The following is a 14,623-nucleotide window of genomic DNA, read 5'->3' as shown; positions in this document are numbered from 1 at the left end:
AGTATGTTTATATTATTCTTCTTGCTTCTTTTCTCTTTCTCTTCACGCCTTATTAAAATAACCATTGTTCCAAGCAGGAGCTGTACTCCCCCCCCCCACACCTCTCTCTGTGTCTTCTGCTTTGTTGTCAGTTGGCACATTTAATATCCACGCATTCAAGTGATCTCAGAGTTGCGCTCTCCGGAGCTCTCCAAGGCACTCAGAATAAATCCTGGTACTGTTGGTTACTGCACACGCACGCGCGCGCGCGCGCGCGCACACACACACACACACACACACACACACACACACACCCCACGCACTTCTACACCCACAGCACATGCAAATTCCTCCTTAGGAAAAGAGAAAGAGTTCGTACTCGCATGTAAAAGCGCACAACCGCGCTTAAAAGTCTGACATGGATAGAAAATACGCACAACCGCTTTATAAAATGTGGAAATTGAGTTTATAACAGAGGATGAAAAAATGTAAAAAAAATATGTGATTGAAAAGGAAAAAATGCTTAACAAGTGAGTAGTGGTGAAACATGTTGGTGCTTACCTGCAGGAAACGGTGACTTCAATCTTTGTCGCAGGTACGATGGAGTTGAGTGGGTCGAATTCTCCTATTGTCGCCATGGTTGAGGGTTGTTGTTGTTTTGTTTTTTTTTAAATTACTTCTTCTCAATCCTTTAAGTTCACACGTATATTACAGCTCTAATTTTCCTTTGGCTACAATATGTTTGTTCCATGCAGCTGATGATGAGACACGGAGAGTAGATCGGCGGGTAGTACAGTTGTTGCTGCTGACAGTCGCTGGAGCGCAGCTGAGGGTTAGGAGGCATACCTGAAGATGAGGCTTTCATTCATGGCGAGAGGGGGGAGAGAGAGAGAGAGAGAGAGAGAGAGAGAGAGAGAGAGAGAGAGAGAGAGAGAGAGACCGGAGCACACATACACACACATGCGGATCCAGAAGCTCTTCTGCTCCTTATTTATCTCCATCCATCGCCAGGTGGAGGCAGAGACCTCCACAAGTTCTTCTTGCTGTGACTGAGTGCAACTTGTGGTTGTATGTATGGGAGGTGATTAGTGCCAATGAGAAGTAGGAGCGGGAGAAAGGGAGGATCGTTTTAACTGACATTACCACTGACTGTATGTTTTAGCAGATTTTTTTTTTCTTAAGTTTTGGTACATTATAAAAATCAGCTGGCAAAAAAGGAATTCATTCAACTCCAGTGTATTTCAGAAAGACATACTATATTATACCCAAAGTACAACCACAACTTTGCGTCTTGATATTTTGGATACAGAACATAAAATATGATGCATCGGTACAGATTAAATATTATACAATATTTATAGATTCTACAACTTAGATCCATCCGGAGATGACACATTAAAATGTTTATATGTTAATGCATCAATAGCAGTGATCTAGTTTTATATTCTGTACTTTTACTTGCTAAGCACATTTTCCTGATGACACATTTTTACTTTTACTCGTTAGATTTTGAATGCACGATCTTTACTCGTAATGGAGTACTGTAAATGGTAAATTGACTTTTATTATTATATATATATATAGCATCTTTCTAGTCTTCTGACCACAAAAAACGCTTTACAGTACTTACATTCACACACTGTTGCAGTTGCTGCCATACAAGGTTCCAACCTGCTCATCAGGATCTAATTTAATGCACTTTCACACATACTCACACACTGCTGGCACAGCCATCTGGAGTAATTTGAGGTTCAGTATCTTGCCCAAGTACACTTGGACTGGAGGAGCCAGGGATGGAACCACTAATCTTCTGAGTAGTGGAGTACCCTCTCTACTGCCCTGTTTGAGTTGAGGTCTTATTATAATACTAAGGAAAAGAACAGAATCATTCTTCCACCACTACTGGAAGCTTGCAGGTGTTGTTTAGTCTTCTGTTTTTCTTCAATCATTGTGTGATACATTGTTTACTTCTCAGACGTCAAGTTTTCTATATTGGCTTGCAGTAGAATTCATGACAGCTCCATTCTATCATGTCTTAATTTTACTACTGATTTCTGTCTGTAAAGCATTCTAACTTAGAAGCATAAGAAACAACTGTCTCATTTAAGTGTCCCAATGTTGCATTTATGATGCAGGAGGAAAGGATACCCATATCCATTACAGGCTAGGTTAGACTTACCAACAGGCTTGCTATAATTCTTATAATGTTCCATCATTGTTGACATTGTCAGAGTGGTGTTGGTTCAACTACGTGGAAAAACTCGAGGCTGTAGTTTGTGTTAGATTGCATTATTTAAGAGTTGCTGCTAACATGTTGTCCCCCTTATGTACAGTATCAGCCCAATGTTGCAGGCTCTGAATTACTATGGAGGCCAATCAACTCCACTCAGGCAGTATCAAAAATCTAAATCCAGTCTAATAAGTATGACACAAGTTAGTTATTTTCGCTCTTTTTTTCTTCTTTTTTTTGAGATTTATAGTTTTATTGTAATTTTCATCAATGCATTACAAAGATAAAACAATACATGAACAGTACAGAACAACCCCTTCATAAGAATAATGCATTAAATTAAGTTAAATCATAGCTGGTGAAAGAGGGAGGCCTGAGTTAGTATTTGCAGTGCAAACAGAACCTAAATAGTAACAGGAAAAAAAATAAATAAATAAATGAAAAGAAGCAAGAAGCAAAAACGTCCAAACAAACAAACAAATGTATCATAAAATGAGGTAAAGAAAAAAAGAAGGAAAAAGAGTTTTTACAATGGTACACAATAAGATTGAGGACAAGACACTTTATATGAATCGAACCTCCATCAGAGCACCTAATGTGGGTTACCCAATTATTCCATTTCAATATTTATAGGTCTACTTTGTTCATAAGTCTAAATGTCAGCTTTTCCAGTGCTGCCAGATGACCAATCTGACTAAACCGGAGATTGACAGAGGGAGCCTCCGAGGTCTTCCATTCACACATGATTACTTTGCGCCCCAGCATGAGCACTGTCTGATTCCACTTTGCACCTGAGGAGCTGATACCTCAAAGAAGTGAAGGATCGCCTAAGAGCCTAGGAGAGAAGGGCATTTTGTGTCTCTGGATACGTTCAATCTGGGCACTAATTCCCGCCCAGAATTCCTGTATCCTAGGGAAGTCCCATAGCATGTGCATGAGAGTGCCCTCTCCCCCCCGGGCATTTCCAGCATAAAGGGCTGTACCTTAGGTTACCCTTAAATCATTTTGATGGTGTCCAGTAGACTCTGTTCAAGATTTTGAACTGAATGAGTCTGGTTTTAAGGTCTTTGGACATCTTTTTGAAATTTCCTAGCAGCAGCTTCCACTCCTCCTCTGTAAAAGCTGTGGCCAGATCAGACTCCCACACCACTTTGAGTGCAGATGCAGAGTTATCTGAGCAGCGCAGAAACATTGAGTAGTAATGTGATGCTTCGGGTCCCAACTCAAACACCTTGATCATCTGCGTAAGGATCCGAACATTTGGACAAGATGTCTAATTTGCAAGTATCGCCAAAACTGATGCTGAGGTAGTGCGAAAGATTCCTTTAAATTATTAAAAGACATAATAGTGCCACCCTCGTGTAAGTCATGAATCTTAATTCCTCTGATGTGCCACAGTTATTTTCTCTATTTGCATTTAAATTATACAACAGGTGCAAAAATAATGAAAATGTATACAGAATATGGTCATACTGTACAGGTGAAAAACACCAACACATGAAAAGTTTGGCTTTTAGGTGGAAAAGAAGGAACAGGAGAAGTAAAAGCTGGGAGAATGAAGCAGTAGGAGAAACTGGATGCAGTGAAAGTGAGAAGCTCCTCTGTGGCATTATTCACCCCTCCTACATTTCTAAGCACATTACACCTCAACAGTTTACCCACATTCCGTAAGCGCTGAGAGTAATTTAAGCAGTCGTTTAATAGGATAAATATTTTATAAATGAATAATTGATTACTGAAACACTTTAGTGTTCACACCTCGGAGGCAGTGGGAAGATGTAGCTGACTAAAAAAAACATGAGCTACTTTAGACCAGGTTCCGGCAAGGATCTGGCCTGCTGAATTATCAGTGTGAAGGTGGACTTAACCTATGACCTCTAATTCAAAGAAGGAAAGAGAATTTCACAACAGAAAGTGGTGAATTGTAGGATTAAGAGAGGATAACTCATTAAACTAAACACAGATGAATGATTTTAATTTTATCAGAATTATATTCAGTTATATAACTGTTTTATGTAATCATATTTCATTTGACACTAAATTCCCATGTGCCAAACTGTCTGATGTCTTACCTGTGGTAGGAAGACACACTTCACATCAGTCCAGCTGCTGAGGGGAGCACATTATGTGGTGTAAATAGTTAATATGTTTCGCCATGTCTTATAATGAAAATATAAGTAGCACAAGTATGCAGCTGAGATTATCTGCTACATTCAAATTTGAAGAAAATAAGCAAATCACAAAATCATCCTCATTTTTTTCTTTATTGCCACCTGCTGCTCAGTTCACCTTTATGTATAGCCTGTCATCTGCCAACAATTAAGAGCAATTCATGACCAAAAAAACAAACAAACGTAAAATTACTTAAAAATGCATCGACTGTACAAAGTTCTCTTTACACAGAGAACATCAGGATGAGTGCAATGCAGCATCTTAATAAAAGAGATTTTAAAATAAAAATTCATTTCTAAAACAAATAAAACCATATTTCACAATTAAAATAAACCTGGAGGAGGACATGCAAAACCAGTGAGTGAAAACTGAATATTATTTGAGTATTGGAAAGGATAGTTTTCTTATGATAACCATTTTCAGCCATCTTAAAGAGACAATGTGTTTTTGCATCATAACTCAGGTGCCCTGTGATTGGCCAAAATAAAACAAATGATTAGCATTAGAACTTTTCTTCAGATAGAGCATCTTAAAAATATGTGAGATGCCTGAAATTACCAAATTGTTTCAGAGAAAGCTGACCGATTGTTCTATTGTCAGTTTGTTTGGAAGTCAATGATACACACGCTCATATGAACCAAATTCCTTACTCCAATAAGGGAAAAAACTGAATTAAAACTAATGTGGTTTAAAATAGCTCTAGCATTCTAGCAAGTGTGTTTTTGTGGTACAAATAATGCAGAATGTGACTTTGAATCTTACAGAACGCCAAATACTGCCACTTAAAACAATAGTTATGGGAAGTACACTTACTTAATTTCTGTCTAAGAGTAAGTTGAGAAATCTTTATCAATCTAAAGTATTGAGCTGAAGACAGGACGTGGTTAGCTTAGCTTAACTTACAAACTGGAAGCAGGGCGAAACACCTATGGCTTTTTCTAAAGTGAAAAAATTCACCAACAGGTATCCTGTTAGTTGAACCTCTAATTAAATAGAAATGAAAAAGTCAGAGAAGTCTTCCAAGTTTTTTTTTTTTTTAAACTTTAAGCCAAGCTAGCAGTTTATCTCTGCTTCCAGTCTTTATGCTAAGCTAGGCTAAGCATGTCCCAACTCTAGCTCTGTGCCCCCACCTCATAAGCCTCATCAGGGGTGTCCATAAGACTCAAGAGTAATGTCACTGCATACTAACAAAGACCTATAATCTTGCAACCAAGTGAGCGGTAAAGGGGAACCCCAAAAAAAGGTTACTGCAAAGCTAACACTGCTAATGATCTATGCTCAAAACCGCCATTAACAACCCGCTGCCAAACCCCTCAAGCTCTTAAAACCATTTAAGAAACAGAAATACACCTGAAACTGGACCAGAAACCTGATCCAGCATTTACTGAAGATAAAAAAAAGGCACAACAAAAGGTCCTGAGGTACAGCAGCCATCAAAACCATTTGGAAACACCAACAAGCTAGATTCAAATCAAAGTTCTCTCAAGCTAATAACTTCAAAGTGTGATTCTACCCGAGAGGAGACCAGGTAAAAATATCTGTCCAAGTGTGACCTGAAAGAAGGCGCACATGTTGTTTGAACAACACATGTGGTAATAGCTGGGCGGAAATCTCAGCACTGGCAGGAATCAAGTGGACCTCAGTTCACTGGTCACAAGTCTGACAAGAGACAACATCGACAAAAAAGAAAAAAAAAGGCCTTCGGTTCACAGATTTGCTACCACAATGCTCAGTGCCTCTTGTGCTACCATATCAGTGCTACTGAAGGACAAGAGATGACTGAATATGGACTGAAGTAGAGGAAGTGGAGACGTTAGACTGGCAAGGTGAAACGATATGTTCGTTGCTTCATCTCCTGGGTTTACGATTTCGGAAAACTGTGCTATGCGAGACGATTCCGGAGCCCTGTAGATGTTTGAGGATCGAAGCTGATTTCATAAAGATGAAGAAAATATCACATAAAACTCAGAAGTTATCTAATTTAAGGATAGGTTCTGATTTTTTTTCCCCAAGTCTGTCTTTTTTCAATTGTACGGTGGTAGAGTGGTATTGGTAATCATTCCTACTGGTCATGAAGCAACCCCTTCATCGCACAACTCCACAAAAATAGGGTACAAAATCCACATACAAAGTTCTCTCGTTTTCCTCCACTGTTTTTCTAGCTTGAAACACAGTCGAGGAACATACCTGGGTGTCACATGTAAGTTTGTTTTTGGTGTTATACCATGTTCAGTGAGATTCCTTATTCCCAACCCCTAAAATGAGTCCTCCCTACAACACCTAACCATAATCTCAGGGTGTGGATATGCTTTAAACAAAGTGCTTGTAGGATTGTCAAACACTCATTATCCCCATGTGTTCCATCGGTCACGCCTTACCCCTCTCTATGGCAGTGTGGCTGTTTCAAACACCTATACACACCTTTTCCTTTCGTACAATATGTCGTCCAAACTAGCACGTCTAGCCACTTGAGGCGGGTCATAATAACTGGTTGAAGCTTTAAGATTTCAGTAAGCGTCAAACTAATGGTTTGTCAGATTGTCGAACAGTGTATGAAACACCCTCCTACCACAGCTTCCATACGTCAGAAACAATGTTAACTATACGCAATAGGCCAGGTTTGCAGGTTTGATGTGAGAATCTTCAGCGGAATGTTGCTATCAATGTGGATTTTGACCCCCCAACTTCTATAGTCAACTCAAGGCAAGAAACTTTGATATTATATTGTCCAAAATTCACAAATTTGGGGCTCTACAGTATAGTCAATCTATGTAGGGATTGCCTTCCTGCCAGTAGTGACAGGAGACATGATTATAGCAACCAAAGACTCTTCCAGCATACAAATTGCAGTGAGTACTGTATTAAGACGAAGAAACTTCTCCTTTACATCTAGACCAGACGTGCCCAAAGCTGTAAGCTCTAAAACTTATTGGATATTCAGACTTCAATCTATTGTGCCAAATTAGAAAATAGCTTGGTGCCAAATTCTGTCAGAACACATTAAGTGCTGAGTTTATCTCAACTTCAACGTCCACCTGAACTAAAAACAGCTACATAACGTCTTTGTCTCTGCTCGGATCAGTAAAGAATAGCAGCACGAAACAAGAGAACTAGAAATATATCACTTCCTGTACATGGGGACGGTCACCACAAAGGGACAAAAAAAGAAAAAAAACAGTATGAACAAATTAAGGAAAAAGCAGAGGAAGGAAGAATTCTTAATATATTCTGTCTGTAACAAGTGCAGACCCCATGCTGTCAGCCATTTACATTTCAGCAGCTAGAAAGCCTTCACACTATCCCTTTTTGATACGGTGGCTGAGAGCGTTTCCCTCCCTGAATGTGACAGAGGCACGACTCAACATGGAAGATTAAAAGTCCAGAGAAAAGTTGGAGCAGCACAGAGAAAGAAAAAAAAATTCAGGGCATGTAAGGTTTGAAAACAAAAATCAAAGAAGAAAACAAAATATAAAAAGGAAAATTAATGCTTCACCCCTGAATTGTACAGAGATATTTGGCACTTTATTGTACTGAGTCCAGACATGAATCAACTGTGGATGGATGGAAGCAGGAGGTGGATTTGAAGTCACACTGAGGGCGGGGGGGTTCAGACGATGGCGTTGGTGCCTCGGAGGCCGACCCCACGGGCGAACTGCTCCAGCAAGCCGGTGATGGCGCCGGAGGGGCTGGGCGCAGAGGACTTGAGGCCCACGGTGGAGCTGTAGGCCGCCAGGAAGACTTCCCGCACTGCCTCCAGACGGGCTTGACGCTCTGAGGGGAAAGGACACCTGGAGAGGAGAGAGGAAAGAGGGCAGGGGAAGGGCGGGGGTGGCGGAAACAAGAGGGAGCAAGATGAAAAGGCAGGAAGAAAAAAAAAAAAAAGGTTAGGGAGGGAAATCCTCCTTTTGATGTGCTATAAAAAAAATAATAAGAAGCTGAGGCAAGAAGTAGTGAGAAATGAAGAGAGAAGAAGAAAAGAATGGCCCACCCTATTTGGGCCACAATGTACTCCTGAATTAACCATCACAGAGCTCACACAGTCATGATCACCAACCCTCTGCTTCACTTCCGTCCTCAGTTTCTCTTGTTCCCTCCCAATAAAAGGAGAATTGATCTTATTTGGCTTTTCCACTGCAAGTGATGCTGGCGGGACGCACTCGATTTGGCGCTCAGATCAAGCAGAAATTAAAATGTTTCCCCTGCTGGGAACAGAGAGTCGGAGGATGAGTCAGTGAGAGAACCTGGTGGAAAAATTCATTTCCCTTGATTCTCCTCTTCATCTATCACTGGGTTCAGTGGGGGGACACACAGCAGCTATGCTAATGTTCTGCTGGAACTACATATCAAAACAGAAGGGGTGCTACCACAAAAAGCATGTATTGGATGTTTATTTGGCCAACTGAGTGTCTTATGACATGCTGTGTGATGCCAAAATGACATAAAATCAGTAAATCCTGTGATATCTATGGCCACATATTGTTTGAACATCTCCAGTACTAGTAAAATAATCTTTTCAAAACAAATACTAAACTTATACTTTTCTCAATACTTCTTTTTGTAGATTTGTAACTGTTTCTTTAAGTGTCATTATTTATGGTTTATAAGTTGTAAACAAATGTTGAATAAATGGTTAACACACTATAATGTAGTTGTAAGCAGATATTGGTGTTTATTAGTGTATTTGACATATGTGGATGCTGCTGTATAAACAAATAATGAATGCCAATATAGAAAAAATAATTGTAATAATATAAAATGTGTTTTCATGGGAGAATGTATTACCTTAAAGTACCTTAAGTAACTTTATTTAACAAAAGACGACAAACAATCTCAAATGTTAAATGCCATGTAAAGTAGATATACAAGAACTTAAAATAGGTCAACAAGACCACATATTGATGCTAGCTTTGATACACACATTCTGCGGCCGGGAAGCAACGCGCTGTGACCTGGAAGCAACGCTCCGTGACCTGGAAGCAAGACGGTGTGAGCTGGAAGCAATGCTCCCTGACCTAGAAGCAACGCAGCGTGACCTGGAAGCAACGCAGCTTGACCTGGAAGCAACGCAGTGTGACCTGGAAGCTACGCGCTGCGGTCTGGAAGCTACACCCTTTGACCTGGAAGTAATGCGCTGTGACCTGGAAGCGACGCGCTTTGACCTGGAAGCGACGCGCTTTGACCTGGAAGCTAGGCGACGTGGCCTGGAAGCAACGTGCCGTGACCTGGCAGCAACATGCTGTGACCTGGAAGCAATGCGCTGCAGCCAGGAAGCAATGCGCTATGGCCAGGAAGCGACGTGCTGTGCCTGGGAAGCAATGTGCTGTGCCTGGGAAGCAACGTGCTGTGGCTGGGACGCACAATGCTGTGGTCAGAAAGCAACGCACTGTGGTCAGGAAGCAACACACAGCTGTTTTGTTGTGAAATGTGTGCTTATTACCACCTTTGGACCTTCGGATTACCTACAGAAATAACAAAAGGCAAGTTATGTTCCGATTTTGCTCTGGAGCTTATTTTCTGTTCCTTTATTGAGAAAATAATGTTTTAGCTGTGTGTGTGTGCTCCGGAGTGGGCGACTGGTCATTGCGGGGGAGTTGTGAAATGTGTTGTGGTTGATGGGGGGGCTAATATCTGCAGGGTGTTTGTAGCCGGATAGCACCGTTGTTGTTATGTTGCATCCTTATGTCAGTTGTTTTCTGACATTAGTGGGAGAAAGGCAAAGCACTCGGCAGTGCACAAAAACGTGACATCCTTTGAATTTTCATGGCAAATCCAGCCTGGGTAATTCAAATGGAAATCAGTCCACACACTGTTACAGGCAACCAAGAAAATCATTGAGGTCAGGCTAATTAACTTAAACTAAAGTTAGTACCTGTTCACTCATTGGCAATAAAAAAAACTGTAAATTGCTTCGTCGTTGATATATATAACCTTTAATAGTGCAATGTAACCTCCTTGTCATGTGATAGGAAGACAATGCTACTTTCATTTCACCATCAAGTTATCAAGTAATCAACAAATAACTGTTACTCAGCTTTCTGTCTTCTCATGATCTTGTGGAAGAAGTAAGTTGAAGTCAAACGATAAACATTGCTCTGGATGTCTCATTTTGCGCATCTATTATGTAAAGCTAATTTTGCTTTTGGGGTTGGGGGTGGAGAGGCGTAGGGGTGGGGTAAGTGCTAAACTTACATTCGTCCACTGGGTCCTTCGTCCTGAAAGCTGAAGGGAAGGGGGGAGTCATAGGCAGCAGCGACAGCAGACGGGTTGGAGGAGGCTGAGGCCGCAGGCGGAAGGAAGTTAGCGTGGTCGTGGATGCTGCCACAACCGGAAACTATCTGCCAGCTCCCGTACTCTGTAGAGAGGGAGGACCCTGACCGAGCGTAGTCTGCTGCTAACCTGAGAGACGGAGATGACAGAGAGACGGACGTAAGATGTGAAACTATTGATGGAGACAAATGCTAGAGAACAAACAGGTTGTCAGATACAAAATGAAGACTAAGCATCCAATTATAGCACGTCGCAAGTGTTTCGCACATACTTTCACCTGTATGATTTGACTATTGGTCTCCGACAAACTGACAAGCTTGCAAGTGATTCCAAACTCGATCATTGTGTGTCCCTCTCCTCATTACGAATTCATTTAAAGGATCGTGCAACTAATAAGTCACAAGTTAAGACTACTGATTATGTATTCCATCTGATTTACTAACGTCGCGCAATTCACACGCTGTCGATTTTGTGGGTAAAATTCTTGCCAAACATGCTGCAGATGGGATTTACACGAGCCACGAGGACAGCTGTAGTGGGAAAAGAAACATGCATTAAATATAAGCTTATATATAAATAAAGCCTGTTTATTTGGAAGAAGAATGAATAAATTAGGGTGTATACTGACAGCTGTGAGACACACTCATGGACATGGTGAGATGACTAAATTTACAATACAGTGACTTTCACCAAGTGGACGTGGAAGTGCTATTTTATAATAATGCCAACAAATGAACAGCATGTAGTCATTTTATTAAGTATATTAAGTAACACTGGTCATTAAGAATAGTGTGTTCTTTTTACATATCTATCTTTATTATGAAATTGTTAAAATAATAATACTATAAAAATATTGATACTAGCTCATGGTTAGTCACATACTGTATCTGTAGCACCACAGAGGATGGGATAATAATATAATTTTAGGCCTCAGTCTCTGTTATCTGGACAGACTTGAGCTGCTTGTGTGATTAAAAAAAGAGAGAGAAGCAAAGCTAAAGCACTCTGGTGCCTCTGGTGATCATCCAACATTTACACAACTCAGTTAAGTATGTGTATAAAAATAACACTTGGACAGGCTGATGAAGTTGTATCAGCTCTCTCACCTTCTCCCGGGGACAGCCAATGGGCTGCTGCCAGTGCGTGTGACGGCATGTTCTGATTGGTTGGAGGAAGAGGAGCTGGAAGACCTGGCTTCACTGAGCGGGTGGGAGAGGTGTTCCTCCAGAGGGTTTTGTTTATTCCACACGACCATCTGAGGAGAGGAGGTGGGACCTTTTCTCCTGAAGAGGGATGGAGGGAGAATTCATCAGCATCAAGACAGAGGAGGTCAGAATCAATTAATAACAATGTGTGATGTAGAGGATGATGAAATAAAAACAGCTTTGTATTAGATATACTTTTTATTGACTTGAAACATCTTCATAAATTAACAGTTTCTTCTGAAAAGTGACTGAAATTGAAATGTCTGGCATTAGTCTGTGGTGTCATTTTTATTTCATTGATTCAAAATCAATCACATTCTGAGGTGCTAATACACACATAAGCACTCTGCTGGCACTGAGGGGGGTGGATGGAGAAGGATTTGGCAATAAGGTGACATCTGGCAACCCATAATGTTGGAAAATCAAGTCGTTCCCTGCTAAATTTTGTGATAGAAATACTGTATTCCTTAGGAGGTAAGTTTTGTCCTTAAATCTAGACCCTACTTTCATATATTTTTGTGTCTAAGTGACTAATGGGAACAACAGTTTTTGAAATTGGTCCGGTATTGAGCGACAGCGCTGCAGCCAGCAGCCGTGAAACAGACTGTCATGTAATCCTTAGGGGCAACTGCCAACATCAATGTACGTCCAATAAAAGTGTTTTTGCTACTGAAAGGCTCAGATTGTTATTATAAGCGTCTGACAACAGTATGGAAAAAACAATACAGACAAATAAAACCTTTTTCCCTTATTTTGTTAATGTGACGAACCAAGTCTCGCTCAAGGAGAAGTCTCATTTAAAAGTCTCACGAGAGTTGAGTTATTTTTTCAAAATCAGCTAAAGCCATGACTACACTTTCTGTACCCTAACACAAAAAAATCCTCCTGACACTCCTATGAAATCAAGTAAAAACACTAGTTAAGGGTTAAAGTGAAGAGGTAAAAAAAAAAATGTATCAAACTGATATCTAAAGGTGTGTTTCATAGTTTTGGGGTGTAATTGACCAAGGCTACAACCCCAATTTTCTTTGGGCTATTGCTGGGACTCATGTAGACTTTTCCAGGATGGAATTCTGTTGTCATCACCATTTTAACACCACCATGCACAGTGGCAGTTTTTAACATTGGGACATTGGAAGTGGGCCACTGATTGTTATCGTGATAGCTTTCCGAAGATTAGATTTCCTGAATCACATTTTATCGTCTAACAGGAGCCTGAAGCAACACCACCAACACAGTCCCATGTGTTTTTTTTTAAAGCACCAGAAATACTATAAAAATTATATTTCAAAAAACAAATGATTCCCTCAACATTTCAATTCTGTATCTGTACTGACCAGTTGGAGGCCTGGGCATGTCCGGAGAACAGGTCCACGTTGTCGTTGGTGAGGCTAGAGGCCGCACCCACCTCCTCAGTGATGAGGGAAAAGTCACTGCTCAGACTGGTCACACTGCCACGATCCTTCGATTCTGAACACAGACACACACACACACAGACACAGACACACACACAGACACAGACACACACACAGACACAGACACACACACAGACACACACACAGACACAGACACACACACAGACACACACACACACACACACACACACACACACACACACACACACACACACACACACACACACACACACACACACACACACACACACACACACACACACGTTAGTTTGAGTTCCTAACTCAATATTTCACACTGTGCCAGGAAGAAAAATAACAGCCTGTGTATAGCTTTCTAAACTTTAGAGCTCTGTTTGAGGTTCAGATTTGCAGCGGGGTCAGCTCTATGTTCCCACAGCTCTATGTTCCCATATTTCAAACTTTTTTTTCAAAACTATATTCCCACATCTCTTAATAGAATCCCGGATTCTCTGTCTGTCCCCTCTTTTCCTCTCTAAACCCCAGAAGTGCGCCGCTATTTTCTGCTATTTTTTGTACAGGGGAGTTAATGGGACCACTCAACATAGACACGCTCCCTTTGCAGCAGCCATCTTCCCCCAGATATGCCACTAAATGTCCTTTAAAAAAAAAAAAACTTAATAGTAATAATAATAATAACTTAAGCTCAAAGTGCTAGTACTTTTCAAATCTAAAATGTGAATGGATTTCAGTTCTATTTCTCCTACAATGGTTGACTGTATTTCTCTGTATTATTCTCAACAGTTACCTCACTGCCATTTGAACCCAAAATATAGCTAAAATTAGAACTTCATCATGATGACAATATGTAACTGTTAAATGAAGTAGTAATGTTTTTTAAGTCCTGTAGGAGTTAGCTTTAGCTATTATAACCTTCAATTTGAAGAATTATTAGTTACAAGAAAATGTATTCAAGTTACACTATTTCACTAGCTCCTATGTACCATTAGTAAAGCAGAGTCATAAAGCCAGGAAACTCAATTGGTAATATTAGTTACATGGCAATATCTATCTTAACATTAGCCACCATGACCTGCTGGTCATACCAGACCAAGTAGGAGTGTAGGGAGTTACTACAGAAGTGTACTAACAGAAGTGTTTGATTTGAGACACAGCATCACTTTCAAGGGTTTTCTATATCAAAAATAGCAGCAGTGAATGTTTTTGGGACCGCTCTGGCAGTAATGTGCTGAGCATCATGAATAAACACTGGTCTTCCATCATTTCAGCATAAAAAAGCAGAAATGATGCCTGTGAAAGCTATTACCTGTGACATAAAGCAATATAGAGATGCAAATGTAAGCTTCTACTGAAGGTTAAAAGCCTGAAGACATAAA

At 40.5% G+C, this 14,623-nt stretch overlaps 2 protein-coding genes across 4 annotated transcripts in view; both read right to left on the bottom strand.

Annotated features, from left to right (window-relative positions):
- Positions 1-617, bottom strand: part of LOC133978152 (copine-9-like) — a 240,085-nt gene extending 239,468 nt beyond the window's left edge. The window contains exon 1 of the mRNA XM_062416514.1: positions 541-617. Coding sequence (XP_062272498.1) covers positions 541-617 — 77 coding nt within the window. The remainder of the gene's footprint in view (positions 1-540) is intronic.
- A 3,842-nt stretch (positions 618-4,459) lies between these two features.
- Positions 4,460-14,623, bottom strand: part of mtmr14 (myotubularin related protein 14) — a 29,263-nt gene continuing 19,099 nt past the window's right edge. For 2 of the 3 annotated variants that reach the window (XM_062415797.1, XM_062415798.1), the window contains exons 16-19: positions 13,191-13,323; positions 11,755-11,931; positions 10,571-10,777; positions 4,460-8,169 (exon numbers count right to left, since the gene is read on the bottom strand). In XM_062415797.1, the coding sequence (XP_062271781.1) occupies positions 7,989-8,169; positions 10,571-10,777; positions 11,755-11,931; positions 13,191-13,323 (698 nt within the window). In that variant the 3' untranslated portion in view covers positions 4,460-7,988. The remainder of the gene's footprint in view (positions 8,170-10,570; positions 10,778-11,754; positions 11,932-13,190; positions 13,324-14,623) is intronic. The other variant, XM_062415799.1, reaches the window with a different exon arrangement.

Source organism: Scomber scombrus, chromosome 3 (assembly GCF_963691925.1).
Source record: "Scomber scombrus chromosome 3, fScoSco1.1, whole genome shotgun sequence".
NCBI lineage: Eukaryota > Metazoa > Chordata > Actinopteri > Scombriformes > Scombridae > Scomber > Scomber scombrus.
Note: the sequence above shows the minus strand (reverse complement) of the source record. Positions and strands in the feature narration are given on the sequence as shown.